Below are 14867 nucleotides of genomic sequence, written 5' to 3' on the forward strand. Positions count from 1 at the left end.
GCTTTTTGCAGCAGACAGGATTCTCCTTATATGTCAAGTTCTATTCTTCACATCTCCTATGGAACCACCTATACTGAGGCCTTGTGTGCATAAATAACTCCAATGTTTCCATTTTGAGGAAGGATTTCCAGGTTCTCTCCAATTTGTTAACATACGTATGTCAAGAAAAGTTCACATGACTTCATGTAGTTTCCATTTTCTCATTCCAAGATCCATAACCCAGTTTTATTTGACTCTATGAACTTCACCATCAGTTCCCATTTTCTGCATTGTCATTAAGCCTTCACTTCTGAATAGCAACACTCAAAGATGCCTTTCACTAGAATCAAGTGTATGTTTAACATGCTCTTTCCACCTTGCAGATGATTTTCTCCTCATATAATGGCAAAACTGCATCCTCTTCAGATATCTCTTGAAACACAGCGTTGCATTCAAACTCTTGACTCTCCTTTTTGAAGTAATATCTGTAAATGACGGAGAGGATATTAGTGATTGACAAAGAAAGCCTGACATTTCTTTTACAATATTAGATCAGACCTGATACTTACTTGTAACTTCCTTTCTTACTGAGCAGATCTTTAAATTCTTGCAAAGTCAAGCTAGGCTCCTTTGTTCGAATCATGTAAGGAATTCTTTCTCCACAGAAGTAGTAGACAATTGCTAAACCTCCTTGCCCTTGATCACTATTCATCTTTTTTGCAGACTTAAGCCTAAACATAAAGAAAAAAAATACATACAGACATTAAAAGACAACGTATTAAGGTTCTTATTCTAACACCATAAGTCAGACTTGATCTCAGAAAGCTTTGCTACATTAGCATAAGCAGTATTTTACTGGGAAAAAAAAAGTTTTAGCTCATTTTGAGGCTCAGTTGTGAATGTATATTTTTAAGAACCACCATTTTTAAGATGAGGTTCACATCTGTGGTAGAAAGAAACATCCAGCACAGAACTTTCCTCTCCACCAGTTTTTCCCCGCAGACCCAAAACGATGGAGAGCCTGGCACAAGTGTGAACCTAGCCTCAGCCCACTTTTAAACACTAGGGACTCAGTTTTTTTGCCATTATATGCCTAGTGTTATTAATATCACAGTGGCCCACAGTTACTAAGTTGTTTGTGCCTAGAAAGTGACCAAAAATATGCTGCAGCTTGGCGCACTTGCAAAGCATCTCAGCCTCTGTGCCCTGCTCGGCCGTGAGCGGAGCAGATTTACTATAACTCCAGTAAAAATATTAAAAAAATATATATTATATAATTTATGAGTCAAGACTGGCAGAAGGATCTCCAGTTTTAATAAACTGCTTCAGACACATTTGCAGGGAATCAGAGATCCATATAAGGTTCTTGAAAGAATCAATCAATCACTTTGAATGCCGATACTTACTCTTCTGACAATTTCATTGTTGGGAATCCAGAGTAGGAAATGTTCTCTGCAGCTTTGCCTTTTTCTTTGAGTGCTGCAGACTGCACACACCTTAAATTCAAACAAACATTTTAAGCACATGAACAGAGACAACTGTGCAAGATTTTTTAGACATTATTTGATTTTTATGTTTGCCAAGGTTCTTAATTGTCTACAAGACTGACTTTATGAAATATCTATTATTTTTGGCTTTACAAAGTTCAAGAATGCTTAAACCCTGTTACCAACTAAAATACAGCAATGACTAAAATGATCACTTTTTACAGTACAATATCCTTATGCCCAAACAGAATTTTCCCTATTCATTTCTAAGTCCTGGAAACATCTCATGAGAAAACAAAAAAGTCTAACACATGCAAAGCAACACCTTAATTTGCATACAATGATCTGGAAATTGTGAAGATTGGGCCATTGTATACCTGTGGACACACTAGATCTGTATTTACCTATTTTTATGAAGTTTAGGAACTCTTTTGTCTTCAACAAGTCTCCGACGCGCTTCTTCCAACTGATCCAGAGTGTTTGGAGCATTAAGTGGAGGCATAGAAGTATCCTGCAGGAAAAGGTGTGCTGGCTGGGATGTTGTTCGATGGCTTGTTTTTTTCACTTCTGAACAGTGACTTATGCTGTAATAAAAGCAACAGTTACATTAAAGCCATTTGTGTAGAATTAAAAAAAAGTGTGTACCAACAAATTCTTTCTGGACAATTTTACAAGAAGAAAAAAATATATATATATTACCTTGGAGTTACATCACGATTATGTTTTTTCATCATCTTAGCACTGTCTAAAACCCACTGCAAGACACTGTGGCTGCGTTCTACTTCTTGCTCAGGTGAAAGGGGTGTAGTCAACCCAAGAGAAGAACTTCCATCATCCAGTTTATGAGGCAGGACACATCCTTCTCCCTTTCTATAGTTTCTTGCTCCCAGTGAACTGTCAGGGATGATAGATAAGTATTGTATGAATAGTAGAAAAACAGGTTTTTTTTTCTGTTTTCAAATAAAGTTAAGTCTTATTAAAACAAAAACAATCTGTAATAAGCACAGGTATGCCTACCTAATAAATCCACGCTGTTCTACATTCTGAGAGACAGGAGATTCCATTCCTGGAGGAGCCTTCGGTCTTAAGTGGGAGGAAGTTAAGCTTTGACCTTTGCCAAACGTTGCTTGACCTTTGGCTTTTCTTTGAACGAAAGGAGACTGGGATCTAGGCGACAGATTTGCCGGTGTCTTCAAGACTCTTGATACATGGTCATCAAGGATAGATTGAGGGTCATCCTCAATAGCAGAAGCTGGCAAAGCATCATGCCCACATGCAGGAAAGTCACACTCAGGCTTATCCTCTTCCTATTCAGATAAAATATAACATTCACAAGTTTTAGTTGAATCACTATATCTGACAAAGTGATTGTTTTTACTTTGGCATTTGAAAAGTATAAAGTTATTGAAGTAGCTGAGAATACTCGATTGTTTAGGCAGAACAACACTGCCAAGAGCTATTCCAGTAGCATTCTATACTTTTGCATGTCTCAGCTTGTCATCTTGTCAAACTGCCAGGTACATACTTTTATCATAGGCTCACATTTTCTACTTATCACTGATTTAAAACGCCTTCGTATTGTATTGCACATACAGAACAAAGAAAACTACTAAAACATCAATGAGCCTCATAGAAAAAAATCATCAGGATTTCTTCTATTTTTTTACATTGATGGTTTTAGACCCTTCACTTTTTTGCATACAAGGGGTGAATATGAGTAATCTAATTTCAGCATAATTGCAAATAACAGAGCAAGATAAACTGCTGTCCAGGCACCTGAAAATTGCACATGACTCTTTTCTATTTGGCTACAGATCAAAATAGTGCTGCAGTTGACCTACAGCCAGTCTATGTAGACAGGAAACAACAGTTGTCTCAGGGATCAAGAATCTCCATGACAGTCACATTTTTGGGCAGCTGAAAAGTCTTTGTCTGGAGAGGGTGCAAGGATAAGTTTTATGACACATCTGAACAACCTAGAATGGTCTTGTCAGTTTAAAAAAAACCCATCACTTGATCAAACAGACAGCTATTTATTGATTGCAAAAGAGGCATAAATGCAATGACAGGAAAGTCAATATCTGTAATGTCTACTTGGTTTTTGTTTTTTACCTCCTTCAATCTTTGTAACTTTTCCTCCAACTTTTCCTCTGCATCCCTTTGTCTTTTAACTTTTTCTAAAGCCATACTTAGTTTTGCTGCAAATTCTGCTGGATTGGTTGGCATCATTTCAACAGGTGGGCGCATTGTTCTCTGGAAAGGAAAAAAGTCATTTAATCAAACAGGTTTTTCTTTGTGTTTCTTTTTTAACTATAAGAACATGGGAAAACTGTGGACTACTCTTCACCTTTTATTAAACTTTTTGCATGCTTTATTAATAAAATCCACACAATTTCACCTATATGAGCAGAATGGCACCCAAACAAGCACATGGAGCTCAAATAAAGCTCAGTACTGCCAATTTCACAACAGCTTGTTCTAGTGAAAGCTGCATTTATTGAGGAATTCACTCCTTAAAATGATTGCTTCTAAAGGGAGGATATCTTTGTAATTCGGTGCTATATTTAGGCACTATGTAACAACGCTTGTAGACTCAAGTACTCTGTGACCTAGTAGCTGAATACATTATATTTTCTATAAAGCTACATCTTAAATGTAATGAATCAAAATGTTCATGAAACTTACAGGTACAAAAGGAAGAGGCACTTGACCATTGGCACTAACACTTCTATGGATCTCTCTCTGCTTGGAGCGGTATGGTGGTATTCCATCTCTGTTAAAAAAAAATATATATATATATTATTATTACTACTGTTATTAATAATCATTATCCATCTATCTATCTTTGGAAATATTTAAGAAATCCACACAATACAGATGTAACCATATAGATATGACATATATCCTGACCCACGACTCCCATATTTGTGGCCGAAGACAACCAAACATGGATACTCACATCCAATGGTAAAGTTGATGGATCAATAAAGGAAAAAGATGGCCTATATAGCAGGAAGGATGCTGGCTCAGCATTCCAGATAGCATGCCATGCCTTCTCTCCATATGCAATGCCATGTAGGACACCGAGCCAGAATCCCTTCTTGCTATGTAGAATGTCTGCCTCCTTTATTGGGCCATCCACTTTACCACTGGATGAGAGTAGCCCTGGTTTGTCTTGCTTTGCCACAAATATCAATTGTGTGTCGTAGTTGCTTTAAATCATAGCTTATGTATACAGTTGGATTATTATTACTGATCAGGCACAAACTTTTCCCCTGAAGCATTTGTGGTTTGGTTTTGTTTATCCTCAGTTAATGTTTCTATGTTGACTTTTTCATATATTTTCGTTCAGCTGTCTTTTGGTGCCTGCAATTGTTCTTGATTTTAGGGGTATATTAAAAATTAAATTTTATGGATCTGAATTACTCTTACTTTGATAATACTGCTATTGGACCTTTGATATTATAGTTCTCTATTATAGCATACATGCTGTTGTATAGAAGTCTTCTCTTCTCAGCCATATACCATATTCAGACATGGAAAGTCTACAAATGACAACCTAGTTCTATGTTTTATAGCCTTAAAGAGGACCTTTCATGGGTTTGGGCACAGGCAGTTCTATATACTGCTGGAAAGCCGACAGTGCGCTGAATTCAGTGCACTGTCAGCTTTCCAGTACCGTAGCTCTTTACAGTCAGAAGGGCAATCATGACAGTATCAGGAATGTCCTTCCCCACAGCAGCGCCTATCATGCTGTACTGTGTAAGCAGGGAGAACGCCCCCTCCCCTCCTGATAATACTCGTCTATGGACGAGCACTGTGAGCAGAGGGACGGGGCGTTCCTCCCCGCTCACACTGTACAGCGCGATAGGTGCTGCTGTGGAGAAGGACGTACCTGACAGACTGTCAGGAAAGCCCTTCTGACTGTGAAGAGCTACGGTACCGGCACCACTAGCTCTTTACCTGGGGCACAGATGGGGAAAGCTGACAGTGCACTGAATTCAGCGCACTGTTGGCTTTCCAACAGTATATAGAACTGCCTGTGCCCAAACCCAAACCCTCTTTAATAGAGGTTTTCTTCCAAATATGTATATAAAATTCAAGACGTGGCACAGAATGAATAACATAAGTTCTTTCTGCAATGAAGATGCCAAAGAGCCACGTGCATCACTTCTATTTGGAGCCATACACTTGGCAACTTCAAAGTGAGCAGCAAATTCCATTCATTGTCTCCAACAATAGGAAGATAAAAAGCAAGAGGCAATGTGTTTCTTGACCTGTACCCTCTGGCAGTCTACTTGTTGAAAGAACCACGGCCTGCAGGACCACCTGCCAAAGATGCCTAAACAAGCCTAAGCACGTGAAATTATTATTTTTGTTGTATTTTCCTTTTCCTCTTGAGAAGTGAGCCATCATTACTGCATACATCTGTTTTATTGGTTTAGATTGCCAGTTTTGCCATTTCAGGTTAATGCATGAAAATTTTTGGAAATACTTACACGCTACTATCTGTTACAGACATACTGTCTTCAGTCAGTGCATCACTAGATATTTCACTATCATTAATACTTGCAGCAGGAGCAAAGTACTGATATACTGGTTCAGTTTTGCGAAGGTGGGACCTGAAAAAAGTAAAACACATGTCACATTTAATAGGAAGTTATGCATGGTAAGAATAACCCTACACTGGTTTCCACCATCTTTCTCCCGATCATCCATACTGAAAACCAAACACACATTTGCAACACATTTGTGTTGGGGGAAAATCACTTTGTTAATCTATTTGCAGAAAACCTAGTATACTAAGTCATAAGATCATTATAGCAGGCAATGGACGTTTGACTTTCCTTTTTGACAATTTTTCTTTTTACTAATTATTTTCTTACAGAAAAGTGGTCACTGTGCACTTTATTTTTGGTATTTGGACAGCTAAAAGGCAGCAATTCAAAAAAAATATCTTCTAAACTGATGTTGCTAACAGATTTACTATCTAATCCAGCATAAGCCATAAAAAGGAATAACTGTTATAAAAAACAGTCATTATAAGATAAGAAGGCTTTGAAACAGCAAGGCATCTTGGGAGGGAGGGGGAAGTGTAGAGGAAGAAAAAAAATGGACCGCTTTATAGATGTGGTTCTTTGATCTCTGGAGCAGGGAAAGATTTTGTTCACATCAAAGATATGTGAGCTCAGGGAAAGGAATAACAGCTAAGTTAACCTTTAACACAAGGAGGGGAGGAAGAGAAACAAAGAAATATGCTAAAAAAAAGTTCTGGAGAACAAACAGCAAAATAAGCCTGAATGAGAGAAAGAAAATCCATACATAAACTAAAATTACTGCATTAGCCATAATACTTGCCAGTTTAACAGAAAACTACACTAAGGGCAAGATCACACATCACTTAGTGCTTACCTTTGGCTTCTTGGTGGTACACGTGTGAAGGCACGGTTTATTTTACCCATGCTGCCCAAACCAATAGAAGTGTGGTGTAGTCCATTATACTCTTCTTCTTCCGCTAGAGTTGGAAGCCCAGGCCCTGGGCTGTCAGGCGTGGAACTGTCTTCAATAGCGTGAACATATTCCCTGCATATTTCAGACTGCAAAAAAGAAGGAAAGGCTTCCCGCTCCATCACCTTCTGAATCTCTTGTTGTGCCTGGTCAAACACAGTTCTATTCAACTGTTGGTTCTTGACACAGTCCTTCACATGAGCCCGTGTGGATGGCTTTAAACGCCCAGAAACAGCTTGGCTATTTTGTACATACCAACGATATATGGCTTTGGCTGTCTTTGAGGTTTTGGGTTCTGTTGGATCCATAGCTCTGAAGCCATTACAAGCAAACCAGAAACTTAAAAGATCCACTAGGCCTTGACCTTCCAGGTACATACGAAAAAGTGTTGCCCCATCTTGATCATCTAGCAACAGATTCAGTGAACGACCCCATCGAGAAAAACGGGAATCTTGTGCTGCACAACCTTCTGCTTCTCTAACTGAGTCTTCTTTGCATTTTATTTGTTCATGGTGCTGAGGATCCATTGCAAACTTCTCAGTCTTTAGCCATTGAAAAATAAAAATAAAACAACAAAGAACAGTATTAGCTACTGTATGTATGCATCAACTACTAGTTCAACTGTTCAGTAACTTCAAACAGGCCCCATTTGATAGATTAGCTACTCCTACAACATTTATGTTGAACTATTATGCTTAACTATGAATAAAAATGAAGATATTCAAAGACTATAACTAATAACCAATACTTTCTCTTTACATCTTATGTTTTTATTTTAAACTGTTCATGGCTCTAGATATCCTGCAAAAGCAATGAATAGCAATAACCACACTTATAATGGACTACCTTGTAATTTTTAGTTTCTTGGCCTGGCACTGGTGGGCGCAATGATGTTTCCCTGAATATCCGTCCCGAGTCTGGCATACAGGTCAGCACCCCAGCAGAACTCATGGCTGCCAGGAAATGTTACTCCTGCCTGGAAGAGACGTAAACATTTATTTAATTACAATATTATATCCTGGGGGAAAAAAATGGTATAGGATGTGAACAAGGGAACTTTCATAGGATTCCTTAATTGTTTTATACCTAGAAGTCATTAACACCAAAATGTTTGAAGTAAAGATACCTATACATGAAGTGGCCTTTTGCATTGTGGTAAGACCTTTCAAAGAAAATAGTAAGGAATCTTCCACTGTTGTCAACAGTTAGTAGCAAACTAGTCAACTATACACCCAAAGCGTTTTACTGGGTTTGTGTATAGTATATGTAGAGAAAACAAAAATAATAATTGTCCCTTTCCAAAGTGATGAAATGGCAACACTTCTCACATCATCCACAAGTAGGCCTTACTGAACTTTGAGAAAACTATTTCAAACTATAAAAATTCCCTTTAAAACTTGCTTTTACTTGAAATGAGTGTTCAGAAGATTATCAGGGATCATTAGGCCTGCATCAAGAGAAGAATCCACTTATGACTACAGCCTATAACTCCTCCGGAACTGCTAGGTTCTGTTACAAGTAACAGGCCATCTGGGAACCATTTTCCTTCTTTTCAACATGACTTACGCCATACACTGTCGCCCTGTAGAGTTTTCCAGGAGAAATTATTCACAACAGGTGGGCCAAAGACTCTCTTCCCCAGCATACCAGAAAATGTGTCCAATATATCCAGATGTTTGAACAGTTTTATAGGTACAAGTTCACAGACATTTGTGGATAAGGGAAGCTAGAAGTATTTCACCAATTCTCATGAAATACTATACAGATGAGGCCCTCACTACCCCTTTATAACACAGAGCTGGGATGCAGATCACAATACTTTAAGCAACTCTCACATTTTTTTGCATCTACTGTAGAGGCAAAGAAAGAAACTTCCTAGATGTGACCCCCAGGTTGTACAGTTAATTGAATTTCTAAGTGTGACATCAGAGATGAGGGGAGGGGGTTGGTGTAGAAGTTATGTGTACTGCATACACTGAATACCAAACATACAGTGACATCAAAGTGCTTGCTAATATGTTGTCTGATGCAGGTGAAGAATCCTAAAGTGTATTGTAGTATAAACACAATATAGGCAAGAGCTGCAGATACATATATTATACACACAGCTAGAAGAAACATGAACATGTCTGTTTAGGCCACAATACAGCTCATTAGCTGAAGAAGGACAGGACTACAAGTAGGGGGGCGCTACTCAGTATCTGCAGTATCCATTACAACCCACATGGACAAAACTAAGCAAGTCAACTCATAAAAGTGGAATAAACTTGTAAGTGAACCGATCTCAGAGCGGCCATAATGTATTAGAGAAGGAAATACAGGGAAGAAAGCGACAGACACATTGCCTATGAAACAAGCGCGGAGCCCGGCAGCATTATACACAGCACACACACAACACACAGCGCTTTCTAAATATATCCATATGTTCGTGTACACACAGCACACCGGATCTAATTCTGTCGCACGGAGACAGGGCTTGTGTTCCCGGGCCAGCTCGCTGGGCCACTGCCGCACGACTCTCCTCACAGCCTGACACAAGTTTCTCGTCATGGCTTTACCTTGATCTTCTCGGTTGCTCCGGACTCTGGATCACAGTTCTGTAGCTCCTCCGATCACAAAGCTAGTAGTCCACTTGGCCAGTAAAGCTGAAATAATCCCAAAGAAAGTCCAAGTTGCAAAAAAGAAAAAAAACATGATCCAGTCTGGAAAGGGGAAGGGGAAAATGCAGGAGAAATGAGGAAAATAAGCTCACACCTTCCTTGAGTGAGTTAGAACTGGAAGGATTTCTTTCCCTCCTCTCTCTGAACTTTTTTTTTTTTTTTTTAATCAAAACCAAAAAGCCCTTTTTCACTCCCCCTGGGGACAAAGCCAAAGAACAAAGGGGTGTTATGGCTTTAATGAAACATCAGTGGAGATCACTGAAGGCTGCATCCTGGAAGGCCAGTAAACGTGCACGAAGGCAAAAACCCTCAGACACAAAGAAAAAAATCCCATTCCTCTTCCTCAGCCTTCCTCCACATGAAATAAGACGAGATTTCGGCGTTTTCCACAGAAAAGTGCGCGTGGGGATTTTTCCAGGCGATCTTTAGTCCTTGTCTATGACTGTGTATCTGCAAGGACCTGGGATTTCTGAATTCCTTTCTTAAAGCCAGACTCCCCCCTCTGGTTAAGAAAAAGAGTCCTTTGAAGGCAGCCGGACCAATGAGAGCAAAGAGTCTCCAGCAGCTATTCCTTTCATCCCATCTTCAAAGAGCCTTCAATCACATTTAACCCCTGAAGTGCTGCAAGGGAGACAGCTTGCAAAGAGGGGGAAGGGATTAACAGTTTTTTTTTTTTTCTCAAACTTGCAAAATCAAACTGTTCCAGAAGCAGAAGAGCAGGCAGAGAAGAAAAATACAAGAAAACACAAATAAATAAGACATCCAGAGCACAAGATGATGTGCTGGAGAAATCACAGGGACTCCTCGACATTTGTAAATGATTAAGGAAGTTATTTTTTAGGCTAAATGCTAGCATCTGTTTTAATTCTTATTTTTTGTTTTGAACCGAGTGACCCTGAAGTATTTCTTTTATGCTTCAAAATGGCAATACTTTTATTCACTCCCACAAAGATGTTTGTCGAGAAGTTATTAGGCTTGGTAAATCATACTATACCGAAAGTAGTGGATTGAGCCATTCTGATATTTTCTTTTTAATGTATACATTTGGGCTCATACCATATATTCAGTGGCATAACTAGGAATGCGGGGCCCCGTGGCGAACTTTTGACATGCCCCCCCCCCCCCCCCGACCGACGCCGAAGACCTCGACCGACCCCCTCCTACGCATTTCTGCGCGTTCTATTATGCCCCATAGTGGCCCCTTAACACAGTATTATCCCCCATAGTGGCCCCTGCACAGTATTATGTCCCTTAGTGGCCCCAGTACATAGTATTATGTCCCTTAGTGGCCCCTGTACACAGTAGTATGTCCCTTAGTGGCCCCTGTACACAGTATTATGTCCCATAGTGGCCCCTCTACACAGTATTATCCCCCATAGTGGCCCCTGCACACAGTATTATGTCTTTTAGTGGCCCCTGCACACAGTATTATGTCCCTTAGTGGCCCCTGCACACAGTATTATGTTTTTTAGTGGCCCCTGCACACAGTATTATGTCCCATAGTGGCCCCTGCACACAGTATTATCCCCCATAGTGGCCCCTGAACACAGTATTATGTCCCATAGTGGCCCCTGCACACAGTATTATGCCCCTTAGTGGCCCCTGCACACAGTATTATGTCTTTTAGTGGCCCCTGTACACAGTATTATGTCCCTTAGTGGCCCCTGCACACAGTATTATCCCCCATAGTGTCCCCTGCACACAGTATTATGTCTTTTAGTGGTCCCTGCACACAGTATTATGTCCCTTAGTGGCCCCTGCACACAGTATTATCCCCCATAATGGCCCCTGAACACAGTATTATGTCTTTTAGTGGCCCCTGCACACAGTATTATGTCCGTTAGTGGCCCCTGCACACAGTATTATCCCCCATAGTGGCCCCTGAACACAGTATTATGTCCCATAGTGGCCCCTGCACACAGTATTATGCCCCTTAGTGGCCCCTGCACACAGTATTATGTCTTTTAGTGGCCCCTGTACACAGTATTATGTCCCTTAGTGGCCCCTGCACACAGTATTATCCCCCATAGTGTCCCCTGCACACAGTATTATGTCTTTTAGTGGTCCCTGCACACAGTATTATGTCCCTTAGTGGCCCCTGCACACAGTATTATCCCCCATAGTGGCCCCTGAACACAGTATTATGTCTTTTAGTGGCCCCTGCACACAGTATTATGTCCGTTAGTGGCCCCTGCACAGAGTATTATGTCTTTTAGTGGTCCCTGTACACAGTATTATGTCCCTTAGTGGCCCCTGCACACAGTATTATCCCCCATAGTGACCTCTGCACACAGTATTATCCCCCATAGTGGCCCCTGCACACAGTATTATCCCCCATAGTGTCCCCTGCACACAGTATTATGTCTTTTAGTGGCCCCTGCATACAGTATTATGTCCCTTAGTGGCCCCTGCACACAGTATTATCCCCCATAGTGGCCCCTGAACACAGTATTATGGCTTTTAGTGGCCCCTGCACACAGTATTATGTCCGTTAGTGGCCCCTGCACACAGTATTATGTTTTTTAGTGGCCCCTGTACACAGTATTATGTCCCTTAGTGGTCCCTGCACACAGTATTATCCCCCATAGTGACCTCTGCACACAGTATTATCCCCCATAGTGGCCCCTTCACACAGTATTATGTCTTTTAGTGGCCCCTGCACACAGTATTATGTCCCACTTTTATGTGGACACCCATAAACAATTATTATACTCTGGGGTCTTTTCAGACCCCAGAGTATAATAATCGGAGACCCGAGGGAATAAAAACATAAAAAACTAGCAGCTGTCACCGGGCCCCTAATGTCCCGGGCCCTGTGGCAGCTGCCTCTGCTGCTATGGCGGTAGTTACACCACTGCGTGTATTATAGGCGTGTTTTTTTGTTAACCATTCATTGCTGCATTTTTTTTAAGCTCTGAAGTAGTTATAGTATGCTTGTAAGGCTCTATTCACATCTGCGTTTGGGTTTCTGTTTAGGGAGTCCACTTAGGGACCCCCCGAACGGAAACCGATACACCTTAAAAAGCAGTTACCTAGGAAACCCGCACACCCATAGACTATAAAGGGGTCCATATGGACTCCACTCAGTTTCCAGATGTGAACCAGGCCTTAGCTTGGTTCCCTACAAACTAGGTTTTGTGCACATTACAGTGAAAACATACCTTTGTTATGTACCGTATTTTTCGGACTATAAGACGCACTTTTTTTCCCCCAAATTTGGGGGGAAAAGAAGGGTGCGTCTTATAGGCCGAATGTGGCGCCTGGCATCCGCTGTAATAGAGAGGCGGAAGCCGGCAAGTGATAGACGCCATTACAGGTGCCGGGGCCTGCGACATCGCTGCCCTGCCCTGCATGAAGCCAGCAGCGGCAGGGGCGATGCTATTCCGCTCCTCCGTCCCCCCGTCGCTGGCTTCATGCAGGGCAGGGCAGCGATGTCTCAGGCCCCGGCACCTGTGATAGCGTCTATCCCTCCCCGGCATCCGCCTCTCTAGTACAGCGGATGCCGGGTCAGTATCAGCGGCCCCTTCTCCCCCGGGGCCGGTCCCCACCGGCCCCGTACCTGTGAAGTTGCAGGCCGGCTCCTGCGCGGCGATATCGCAGGAGCCGACCTGTTCGGGTGACAGCCAGGAGCCTACTGAGGCTCCCAGGCCTGTCACTGCTGTATATTAGTATTGCGGCTGGGTCTATGACCAGCCGTAATACTAATACACAGAATGTCCCATAGACGGCAATACAGTTGTATTGCCGTCTATGGGACTTGCAATCAAGTGACCGCAGGTTCAAGCCCCGGGGGGGGGGAATAAAATAGTAAAAAAAAAAAAAAAGCTTTAAAAATATATAATAAAAATATGAAATAAATAAAAGTTCTAAATCACCTCCTGTCCCTAGAATATATATATAAAAGTAGAAAATCATATATCATAAACCACCGGTTTTTTTTTCAATAAAAGGTGATCTAAGCAATAGATATTCCCCAAAATGGTATAACTAAAAAGTACTTCTGGACCCGCAAAAAAAAACACTCTATGCGTCCCCGTACAGCTGCAGGGTCACCTGTCAATGTGGCCTTGCAGCTGTTGCAAAACTACAACTCCCATATATTAAATATTTTACCAGTTTTTGCTTCAAAATTTTTTTTCCCTATTTTCCTCCTCTAAAACCTAGGTGCGTCTTATAGTCCAGTGCGTCTTATAGTCCGAAAAATACGGTATGTCACTTCGTGTGGAAACCACACACACCCCATTATAGTCTATGGGATCTGCAGGTTTCCTGAAGGTAACCACTTTTTAATGCGTATAGGTTTCCATTAGGGGGGCTCCCAAGTGGACTCCCCAATGGGTCTTAGTAAAAGCGCAGAAAGTCCACAGAAGAAAACTATGTGAAAACACAATGAAAAACGCTGTATAAAAAAATGCACTGTGTTTCCAGTGCTTTTTTTTCCGCTGCAGTTTTTTTTGCTGTGTTTTGCTACGTGAGAGAAATGCAGTGTTTTTTGTTGCAGATTTTTCTGCGCTTCTTCGAGCCAAAGTCAAGAGTGGCTTGAAAAGGAATGGAAAATATAAGGCTAAGGCCCCACGCGGTTCTTCCCACAGCACTTTAAACAGAAAGTTTTCCTCCACGATCTTTCTGTTGCAATTATACCCATGGGGAAACAGACGGTGTTTCCGTAGGTATTATTGACATGTTGCGATTTCCAAAACTGCACCGGTATGGCAAACGTGGCGTGTCCGCATGGCAGTTTTTACCGCAAAGTGGGCATGGAATTCGCTAGAATTCCATCCACTTTGCCTGTATTGTAAAACACTGCGATTTTTCCCATGGCGTTTCCACTGTGGGCAAAATGCAGCGTTTCCGGCCCGTGGGGCCTGGACCTAAAGGAATCTCTTAGATGCTTCCTTGTGTTAAATTCACTCCTGACTTTGGCTCAAAAAAATGCTGCAAAAAACGCTATGTTTCCACAACATAGGACCTTAACCAATGTCTAATGTAGGGAACCACAGCTAAAAAATGATGCAGAACAAAACACAAACAAGGCTAAGACCCATGTAGCGAGCTGCAGCAAAAAAGTGCTGTGGGAAAATTTGCAGCAGCAACATATCACGGTTTTCGCTTTTCACTGAAAGAAGAGTTTTCCTCTTCTGACTTTCTGCTTCCATTATACCCACAGGGAAACCGCCAGCATTTCTGTAGAAACCGCAATGGTTTTGGAAATCATAGCATGTCCGCTGTGCAT

At 41.4% G+C, this 14867-nt stretch overlaps 1 protein-coding gene across 1 annotated transcript; it reads right to left on the minus strand.

Moving 5' to 3' along the window:
- Positions 1-97: 97 nt before the first annotated feature.
- On the minus strand, positions 98-9620 carry LOC142209593 (axin-related protein-like). Its single transcript, XM_075278602.1, has 12 exons — positions 9533-9620; positions 7821-7950; positions 6879-7516; positions 5966-6088; positions 4152-4239; positions 3579-3719; positions 2484-2773; positions 2166-2360; positions 1871-2050; positions 1386-1475; positions 549-710; positions 98-464 (listed from the first exon to the last, which is right to left on the minus strand). Exons 2-12 carry the CDS (start codon positions 7923-7925, stop codon positions 338-340), a joined length of 2139 nt encoding a protein of 712 aa, XP_075134703.1. The 5' UTR covers positions 7926-7950; positions 9533-9620; the 3' UTR covers positions 98-337.
- Between the last annotated feature and the right edge of the window lie 5247 nt (positions 9621-14867).

Source organism: Leptodactylus fuscus, chromosome 6, assembly GCF_031893055.1.
Source record: "Leptodactylus fuscus isolate aLepFus1 chromosome 6, aLepFus1.hap2, whole genome shotgun sequence".
Classification (NCBI taxonomy): Eukaryota; Metazoa; Chordata; class Amphibia; order Anura; family Leptodactylidae; genus Leptodactylus; species Leptodactylus fuscus.

Bases quoted from the DNA above. Each gene is read 5' to 3' on its own strand.
- LOC142209593 (XM_075278602.1), bottom strand. From the start codon at position 7,925: ATGAGTTCTGCTGGGGTGCTGACCTGTATGCCAGACTCGGGACGGATA. The intron at 2,361-2,483 runs GTAGGCATACCT...CATCCCTGACAG, and splicing joins GAACAGCGTGGATTTATTAG to TTCACTGGGAGCAAGAAACT. The intron at 711-1,385 runs GTAAGTATCGGC...CTTTATGTTTAG, and splicing joins ACAATGAAATTGTCAGAAGA to GCTTAAGTCTGCAAAAAAGA.